Below are 10564 nucleotides of genomic sequence, written 5' to 3'. Positions count from 1 at the left end.
AATACAGTCATCCACAATTGACAGTTCATCACGTATCATGTAATAAGGCTGTAAGTCAGGGTCAACAGCAGTCTTTTTCTGGCCATTATTTTGGAATTTGTGCACAGAGCTTGGGGCAGGAGTGGTATTCAGCTTTAAAATGTTCCATAGAAATTGCATTGGTGTCCGTCAATATTGCTGCGACTGACTCCACAGTCTCTGTGTAATCCATGCCAGTTCCAGGGAGTGGTAGCCTGGACAAGCAGTCAGCAACACTATTTTGTGATCTGTATTGGACATCATAATCGAACTCCATGAGACGAGCAGACCACCTGGCTATGCGAAGACCAGGAGTGTAGTCAGCGCTTGGTGATCCATGCGTAGCAGGGATTTTCTTCCCCAGAGCCACACACGCTACTTTTCAGCAGCCCATACACATGCCAGGGCCTCCTTTTCCACAATGGACTATTTTCTTTCAGCATCCAATAGGCTGCGAGAAGCAAAAGCAACTGTTTCTTCTTCCCCAGGATCATTAACTTGTGTTAGGATGGCTCAAAGTTCAGAAGGGTCAATTTTTTCAATGATTCCTTGCTCTTCTTGTTCATTCAGTTCTTTTGTGACAGCCTCCCACACTGAAAGTGGCAAGCGGCAAAGTTATTGCTGTACAGGTTTCACCTCTGGGCGGATTTGTACTTTATGTACAAAGTTCTTGGCATGTCCAATTTTTTTCTCCACTCTGCGAACCTGGGATGAGGGCAGTGGCTCTGGGTGGGAAATCATTGCATAGTCCATTATGGGTTCAGGTGGAGGTTCCACCAAATGTCCTCCCTTTATCACAATGACAAGGGCTTCTCACAATTCCCGCCCAATCAGGGGTATGCCAGACATTACAATGTTGAAAAATCCAGGGGCACTCTTATTGTGGTAAGTGACTGTAGCTTCAAGTTGTCCAAGTACTTGCAACTTGTGTTTTGAGTATGTCTGCAGTTGTTCTGTGGGTGGGCTGAGTTCGCTTTTCTTGAAGTGCGCCATGTATATGTGTTTGGGAATTATTGAAGCACCAGATCCAGTGTGAACTAGCACATTACTGTTATAGCTGTGATGTGGCTACAGTGAAATTTCCAATCAGTTTCCCTTTAACTGCTTTCCCGTTGACACATACTACAGTCATCTCAGGTAAATCCACTTCATTCAATGATGTAGTAGATGACTTGCAAACACGAGCAAAATGACCTGTTTTCCCACACTTTTTGCATTTGGCATTCCTTGCAGGGCAAGACTGGTCATTAGCAAGGTGACTTGGTGAGCCATATCTGTAACACTGGCTGTTCTCACTTCGTTTGTCCTCCTTTTGTTTTCCAGACATCTTATTTCCTTGTCTGTACTCTACATTAACATTTCATTTCAGCATCCATGAATGTTTTAGCATCAATCATGGCAGTTTCCATCATTCTAGCCAAGGTTAGAGTTTTGTCAAATGTTAATTCATGGTCTATTAACGGTCTTTCACGTATGCGAGGCGTGCATATCTTCACAGCTATTTGATCACGCAGCATTTCACCTTCCGTCGCGCCAAAATTGCATGTTTTGGCGAGCTCACGCAGCGCTGCCAAATAGTGATCAATTGACTCACCCACAGCTTGAGCATGCTGCCTAAAACAGTACCTCTCAGCAGCGACATTGACTTTCGGAGTGAAAAACGTCTGCAAAGCCAGCACGGATCCCTTGTACGTATCAGCAGAAAGGGGTAAGGTATTGTAAAGTCTCTGTCCCTCTGTTCCCAAGCAGTGAATTAGAAGCGCTCTTTTCCTCTCTGCAGGAAAGGAAACTTCTTCCAAGCGTCAAACACTACTTTCGGTTCTCCCAGGCACTCCAGGAATGCAGGAGGGTGTTGTAGTCCCAGCAGAGCCATCTTTGTTATGCTGGTGAACTATTAAGAGTAATAATAGTGATCACAGAGGAGACAGTCTTCTGTCATATTTGCTGATTTCTCATATAGCTTTAGACAGGATATCTGATGGGGGACCTACCCCATTATTTTTCCAATTCTTATACATTTGATTTAAAAAGATAAATAAATAAACTTTATTATCATCACTGTTGCTGTTATCTGTTTATTATCCATACACCTCACCCCCTCTTCTCTTGTAAACTACTATTGTAAACTGATTTATTTTAATTCCTGTTCTAACGCCCTGCATTCGACCTCTGAAATGAAAACAGTGAGCAAAGGACCACCTCATTCATGGGGACAGTCCATGTCAAAGAACAGCTGTTTTTTCTTTACCTTACTTTTCTCTATAAATCTCAAAATCCACAGCCAAGCCCCAAACAATTATTGCTTAAAAAGACCTAACAAAATATACATTTGTAAATTTGTCAGAAAACATGTGTTAAAATGTATGTAAGTTGAAGATGGGTAATACACCATAAAAACATGGCAGTCCTGACCAACTAATATATTAAGACATACAAACAGGACCCCAAATCACAACTCCTCTATCTGAAGTGAGGTTGTTTTCAATAACCAGTATAGATAATAACCAGCATATTCAAAAATGTAATAGCGATATTTTGTTAATAATACACATAAGATTTTGTGTAAATAATCCAGTACCTTTCACAGTATTTGTTTCTTTTTGTTCTCTGTTTGTTAGATTAGGTGGCGGTAATCCTGCATGTCTGTCTGTAAACTGATTTTATACATCATGTTTGTATTTATGACCAATAATTTGCTCAGTATCTCATTTGCCCACAGAGATCATTCAAACTTTCACTGATTTTCTATAAACATGAGTTGCGCCTTGCACAAGAGAGAAAGGCAGGAAGAGACTCGAAGGACTGTGAAAACAAGCAGGGCTTGTTATAAAGAGGGAAAAAGGTTTACATGTGTCCACTACAATTACATTTCCTCACATTAAACACACACACGCACGCACGCATGCACGCACGCACGCACACACACACACACACACACACACACACACACAGTCTCTGTTGGAAAATGTTAGAGCAGCAGTAAAACTTGTACTGTGACTTAAGCCAGCAGGAAACATCTGGCTTCATTTGGTTTCAGTTCTGATGAAAAACCATTCAGAGGAGAGCAGCTGCATTCCCTTACCTTGGAAATAAATGTTAGGTAAAAGCTGGCTCACTACAGATCTGCCTCGTGCTGACCGCTGGAACACAAATCACACATGTACGCACAATTGTCTGACGACACCAGTCCAGACATTTTCTACATTCCCTCTTTGATCCTGGACTTAAACTTAGCTCTGACAATAAACCCACAAACAATTTCTAACACAATGGTGATTTTCTGACTCCGGACACAAACACGAAATGATAACAATTTATCTACCTGTAGACTCTGTTGATCGAACTACATCAGCATGAAACAATATCCCTGGCTGCTATAAACTTTGGAAAAACTATCATCAAAATCATGGTGGTCAGCAGGAATGTAATATGTACAAGCTAAGCATGCAAACACTAGAGTCTTTAATATGGTTGAAATGTGTTACGTTACGTAAACATATACCAGTAAACTCTAGAATATAAAGTCATCAGTACTGTCTGTACTGTATTCACAGCTTATAATAGCAGCTAGAAAGAAAACTGTCGGTGGATCATCTTTTTTTTTTTGAGAGAGAGAGAGAGAGAGAGAGAGAGAGAGAGAGAGAGAGGGGTCATGACAAAAAATACACCAAAGTCTCCTTCTGGACTAAATCCTTCTGAACAAATGTGTCTCCTGCTCCCAGACGTCATCCCTCTGCTACCTACATTGGTATGGTAATGTTTGAGTAACAAAATCCACACTCCAGGGTCTATTTGTAAGAAAATTAGATTTTTGAAGTAATGCATGTTCAGCAGTTCATTGTGAACAAAGGGGGAAATCTATTGAAAGGTGCTGTCATGCTAAAGCAGGACCTGACCCTACACTGACCTCATGAAGTCTTTCTTCCCACAGACAGACGTAAGTGTTTACATATAAATACAAAGACACTGAGCACATGAACACATAAGATAAACTAAAGGGATAGATTTGTAATGAAGTAATCCGGTTAAATTCAAAATGGCCCATTGCAGACTCAAAGGAATCCATTGATGGGGATTTCAGTCTGTGGTCAAGAGGCATCCGTTTGTTCCTGTGTATCAGCAAAGAGGACAGACGGGCTTTTGTCCATCAGACTGTGACCTTTATAAGGAGAAACATCTGGTTTTACATCTCATCCACACACAAACACACAGGCATTCCAAAAGCATAGAAATGACACACACACTCTAGTTCGGTGATTATGGAAAACAAGCATCAAGTTACACACACACACACACACACACACACACACACACACACACACACACACACACACACACACAGTGAGTTGGGCAGACGTACAATCCGTGTGCAGTGTGTTTACATGAAGTAAATGTGTGTGTGCTGTTCCAGCTCATGTCTGACATATAGAAACCATTCCAACTCACCCTGGCACTGAGTTTGGCTCTGCCTCACTCTTGTTGGAGATCCTCCTACAGCACTCTGTCCATCCTCTCTCAATGTGGAGCTATCGCTGTGGGCTTGCCTGGGCCTGGGGCTCCCCTGCCCTAAAAGTCCAGTCCCTGACCCTGGAGGAGGAGCCGGTCCTGAGGGCCCCTTATCCACTCTGATGCCTCTGCCCTGCTGCCTGGCAGTAGGTCCGAGCTTGGATGAGACTTTCTGTAGGAAGAGCTGACGTTTAGTGACAGCATCCCAGCCAAGGGGCCCCAGCTCAGAGCTGTGCACCGAGACCATGGTGTTAGCCATTCCTCGCTCAGAGTCAGAAATGTGGATTGGGGGAAACGAGGGAGGCAGTGAAGGAGCAGAGGGGAGGAGTGAAGGAGAGACTGTGTTAGACAGAGGGGGAGGAGGAAAAGAGAAAGAAGGAGAGAGAGGGAGGAGGGGACAACTGGGAGTGTGCTGAAACCACAAGAGGGGTAAAAAAAAAAAAAAAAAAAAAAAAGTTGCTATTGTGTTGTACATTCCCCCTGAGAATCCTGACCAGGCCAATTTCTTCTCTCTCTGTCACCCCCACTCCCACCCACCCCTCTATAAACACCAGCACACATGGAGTGAGTTTGTGGATGAGGGTCTGGCAGTGGCTGAGCCCGTGGATTATTGCAGCATACCAATACACACCAAATCATGTGTTGACATGCTAGCTGGCAGCTGGACTGAGCCTGAATGATGTTCTGTGTGGTAATACATGGATGGATGTAGACTGAACGTTAATGCACGTGTATAACACCATTCCTGTAAATATCAATAGCAAAGTTAGGGGTTAAGGAATATTATTTAAATCATATGGACATCTCATAGTATTATGGATGGCATGATCCTAAAATCACTAAGGATAATCAGTGTGAAGAACTCAATAAATTGTGGATGATGGTTGCATGGTGAGTATGACCATGAACACAGCCTGTTATCTACAACAGTTATTGCACACATTTGTTTCTAACACATAAATGATACTGTGTGTGTGTGTGTGTGTGTGTGTGTGTGTGTGTGTGTGTGTGTGTGTGTGTGTGTGTGTGTGTGTGTGTGTGTGAACCTGTTCTAAACACACCCTGTTCTGATACAACCCCAGAGGCTGCCTATTAGAGAATATGCTGGGGCAGGTTTTAAACCTGTTGCAGGATCAGTGGATCGTTAAACACATACCATAGACAGAACAAACACACACACTCACACACACACACGCGCGCACATGCACACACACACACACACACACACACACACACACACACACACACACACACACACACACACACACCACTCACTCATTAGACTTTACACTACCTACCTCGAGCCTGCAAATGTTGATAACAATGTTAAACTCCAGTATGCCCCATTAATCATTAATTATATGTTCCGTTTAGCTGCAAATCAAGAATTTCAAAAATATAACAACCTGTCCTCATTCACACTTTGATTTTACTCAAGTTTTCTAGAGCCTTACATAACCAATAAACCCCGTGACTCCTGAACAAGCAGGTCATATCACACTCATAACACTTATCTGTTTCACAATGGTTATGCTGCATCACCTGTATCTCAAACAACAACTGTTTCTGTATCCTTGTTGGCACTGATTAAAAACTGATACAATTTTAGTTTGGCAACTTTGATTAACCACACAGCACTGTGGCAGACATTCTCAAATTAAAACACACTTGAAGATGCTCACAGTACTCACCCTGCTAGGATTCCTTGGATTCTTCATCAAAGCCTCCATCACTGAAGACTTTCCAGCACTCTCCCTCTGGTCCTCCACACACTCTTCATTAGCATCTTCACCTGGATGTGAAGTCTCCACACATGCACTTGTTTCATTTTTGTCAGGCAGTTCCAGGACAGCCTTCTTAGGAGAGACCAAGGGTCCTTCGTCAAGCACGTCAGATCCGAGAGAGCTGGTGGAAGTGGAGAGTGTTGGACACATGGTAACACTCTTCTTCTCCACCTGAAACCTGTCACTGGCTGCTGTCTTGTGGTTGGTTCTGAGGTTGCTGTTCTTTCCTCTAATGGCTCTCAGTACAACAGCCACTTTGACTGGACCTGCAGGCGGTCTTTGCTTTTCACCCCCATCAACAGTCCGTCCTTCCTCCTTCCTGGGTACAGCTCTCTTTCCACTAGCTGAAGCACATTTGTTCTGCTGAGTAGAAGAAGAACACAGATTATCAGTTAGATAGAAGATGGTTGTACAATAATAGGTAGATGTATTATTTTCAGTGACTCTACAGTACCTGACTAGGTGTTTCAGGTGGAGACAGGGTGGACCATGATCCAACCTTAGACTTAACATTTTTGAGGTCCACTCTGGAAACTCTCTTTGGATCCAGACTGGATGTCTTGATGGCTGTGGACACAGCTGACACAGCAGTGGCTGATTTTCTTTTTGCGGCTCTGGCTGACTGACTAATGGAAGGTTTGGGACCCACTGCACATCTTTCAGGCTCCTCAAGTGGAGGAGATATGACTTTTGTAGCATCATGGGCTGGATTAGTAGGAGGAGGAGATGAGATCTGGGTGGTTTCGCTCAGGTCCTCAGGAGCAGGGGGCTCATGTGTCTGGCTGTCTAACACCAGCTCAGTCTTCTTATCATCGGCTACACTCAGAGCCACAGTCCCCTCTGCCTGGAGCTCAGCAGGCACAGCAGGGTTACCTGGGCTCATGAGGATGTCACTGGACTGTTTGATTGAGCTCATGAGGATCACGCTGCTCCTAAGCACACTCACTTCAGAGCTCACAGACAGAAACAAAGCCTCCTCTTCATCGTCATCGCTATCATCAGCAGGGATTTCGGTTGCATCTGAGGCTGGTGTTGAGGTGCCGTGTCTTATTGCATTCCCACTTCCACTGCTGAGGTCATTATTGCCATGGCTACTGTTGTTTGTGGTCAGGGACAGGGCCAGTGTCAGGTTGTCATTGTCATTCCAAGTGTCCTGGTGGTTTTCACCACTACTGGCATCCAGGTAAAGAGACACAGAGTTGTCGTTAGATTCTGTTAGCTCTGTTGCTATCTTTCCCACTGACAAATCATCATTGTCATCCTGTTTACTTTCCTCCACTGGAGCCCATTTTGAAATAACGACATCAGTCATTTCATCCGTTTTGGTGATCACCGTTGTCAACAGGGTGACCTCAAGCATGTCATAGTCCAGTGGGCTGTCAGTCCGGCCTCCACTGAGGCTGCTCAGACTCCGCAGGGACTCAGGAGAAGACTCCCCAAGACAGGAGGAAGATGAAGAGGAGGAGGAAGAGGAAACTGGGAAAGCATTCCCATTGTGGTCTCCTGCATTATGGAGAGGAAGCCTCATTGTGGATCCACTTTTCCCCCTGACAGGGAAATCCTCACTGGGCTCAAGACTCATCTCTGGGTTACTCACTGTCTTCTGACCTGATGTACAGGCTTTTATTTGGCCATTGGCTCTCTGAAGATAAACTATGAACAGTACTATTCAGTATCTTTATTCCTGTTTTTACTCTTTATGTTCACATTAAATAGATTATAGTACATTCACCATAGAGCTGTCTTTGCAGTTTTGGTTTATCATTAGATGTCTGCATCCATCTTTTGATAATATCTCTGGATTGTCAGTCCATCTACTTGTATATTTTCATTACTGCAAAAAGAATTCAGCAGATTTACCAGCAATCAAGCACAGAACTGTAATTTAGACAAATATATATTTCAAGTCCATGAACCATGCATTTCACTTGAAGACAAGATTCCACATTTTTAGGTCGCTGTTGTTGAAAACATCTGAAAAACAGCAAGAAGAAGAAAGACATCGTCAAAGGAAGACATTTAATAGAACATTTAAACTCCGGTACTCACTTTTATGCTTTACAAAATATCTACAGTATATCTCCTAAGAGATATATCAGCTGCAAGTGTTAAATCAGGCTTTTTTTAAAAAAAATAAAACAATGATGATTTTAACATAGATTTTTCAGTATTTATTACTTGTATGTAGCTTATTTGTATGTAAGTTTTTCCCTGTCGAGCTGACAGTCTGTTGCCACTGAAACAACCCAGTGTGCACACTGATGGTCCACAGAGAGGAAATGCTGCCATCTGCAGTATTAAAATAAGAGTCTGATGCATAACTGCAACTACAAGGCTGTAACAGTCTCTTGGAGAAGTTTCTGATGCACTGCCTCAGTAATCCTCAGTGAAGTGTGTGTGTGTGTATGTGGGTCAGGGACAAAGAGAAAAGAGAGGAGCGGCTAAATAAAGGCAATCAGATCGAGGACGCTGCTCCATCTCCATTATCCAGAAATGACGACAGGGCCCCTGGGCCACACAGAGAGTTGACTCACTTCCAGGTAGACTGACAGAGAGGACGCAATAAAAGCCTTACACTACTATTAGTTCACTGAAACAGACATCATATCAAAACGAGGGCAGAGTTACCTGGAACTCCATCCATCCATCCATACACACCCTCACAACATTTACATTAATACACATTTGAGTAAGCTTCAGAAGTTAGACACTATCATACCATTCTGTGTGCGTCTATCTGGGTCCAGAAGAACTGAAGTCACATTTTGAGGCAATGATACTGCTACAGTCTTACACAATAGTCAGACTCTCCCCTACAACGCATAATGTATGAGGAGGGTTGGGGTAAATCAGAGAGATGAACCCAGTGACATCATGAGCTCAACTAGTTCAAAAGTTCAATGAGTTCAACTAGCTCAACCATTGGATTATTTACAGGGTTTACACAGGAGGTACATACGACACAAGGATTTCTCTCATTTATGTACATTAGCAGAGAGTATGACTATGTAAGTAGATTATATCCTCTATGAAACAAACATGCCTGAGACAAACTGGCAGTTCACCAGGCGGGTATCAGATTTATGAGGTCAGCCTGGCTTCATCAAATATACATCAACACCGTCACTCCACGCTGACCAACCTACACACAGCCTGCTGCTGTTGTCAGCCTCACCTCCTGCCTGTCACAGAACAGACAGCACGAGTCTCTGTCACATTATTTTAAACATGACTTGATTCATTCACAACATTTATCTCATATTTTTGGGGGGTTATGTTCTACACTACAGGCCATGTGGTTGAATTGAACTAATATATTTACAATGTTATCAGTTAATTGGGAACAAGCTAATAAACACTAAAACAAAATGATGGGTGCAAGTAGGCGAAGGTGGAGAGAAAACAAGATCTTGAGTTTAACTTGAATAATTAGTCTATGCTCTCATTTTGATCGATTCATTATTAGAATTGAAATCTTGACACCACTAGTCAGTATCAACAAGTCAAGGCCAAACCTAACAGAAGCCTAGATGGTAATATGTAAAGTTAATGTGCTAAATTGTGGCCAATATGTCACAGAGGAAGTCAGTGGTAGTGTCTATGATATGAATTTTTGGGTATCAAATGTTCATCTGCAATTTTCAATAATGGTCGAGTAATCCTGTATTTGTTGTTAGTGTACCACAGTAGCAGATCACATGACATGGTTAAGGTACACTGAGTCAGAAAATTATGTTAAGAGCAGTTTAGCAGTCAAGCAGTTTACTTCATAATCACCTTTTCAAACTAATGAATGCTGCACAGCAACACCCGTCTTCCTGACGAGGTAGGAAGCAAATTGTGTCTGATGGCACCTCCTCATCACTCAAAGATCTAAGATCCTTCTGAATATCATCTTTCTGTCTCACTACTTTTGTGTGGGATTGCACAACAGTCATGTTTGCATCCATAAAATGTGACACACTGAATCATGAGATTGTGAGTAGAATGTAGTGTACTTGTGGACTTTTTTTTTCTTTTTTTTTAAATCTCTGTGGAATTTTTGAGAGGACAACAAGAGCATAAAATAGTATTCTATAATCCGGACACTCAAATGGGAGAGGGAAACTGACATGTATTGTTCATCAAGATTATCTTTGCAGATGAACCACTGTTGAAGGTGTTCATACAAGAAGACATCACAATCGGATGACTTAAACATCACCACCACTGAGCGTCTTACTACACAACTAATATACAGGTTATTTGTAATGTTA

At 42.6% G+C, this 10564-nt stretch overlaps 1 protein-coding gene across 5 annotated transcripts in view; it reads right to left on the bottom strand.

The window, feature by feature from the left end:
• The window catches only part of LOC119016612 (microtubule-associated tumor suppressor 1 homolog), a 106465-nt gene that overhangs the window by 47171 nt on the left and 48730 nt on the right, over positions 1-10564 (bottom strand). For 3 of the 5 annotated variants that reach the window (XM_037092601.1, XM_037092590.1, XM_037092621.1), the window contains exons 2-5: positions 8041-8282; positions 6763-7961; positions 6216-6671; positions 4465-4696 (exon numbers count right to left, since the gene is read on the bottom strand). In XM_037092601.1, the coding sequence (XP_036948496.1) occupies positions 4465-4696; positions 6216-6671; positions 6763-7961; positions 8041-8086 (1933 nt within the window). In that variant the 5' untranslated portion in view covers positions 8087-8282. Of the gene's footprint in view, positions 1-4464; positions 4697-6215; positions 6672-6762; positions 8283-10564 lie in introns of all 5 variants that reach the window. The other 2 variants (XM_037092611.1, XM_037092630.1) reach the window with 2 other exon arrangements.

This window comes from Acanthopagrus latus, chromosome 1 (assembly GCF_904848185.1).
Source record: "Acanthopagrus latus isolate v.2019 chromosome 1, fAcaLat1.1, whole genome shotgun sequence".
Classification (NCBI taxonomy): domain Eukaryota; kingdom Metazoa; phylum Chordata; class Actinopteri; order Spariformes; family Sparidae; genus Acanthopagrus; species Acanthopagrus latus.
Note: the sequence above shows the minus strand (reverse complement) of the source record. Positions and strands in the feature narration are given on the sequence as shown.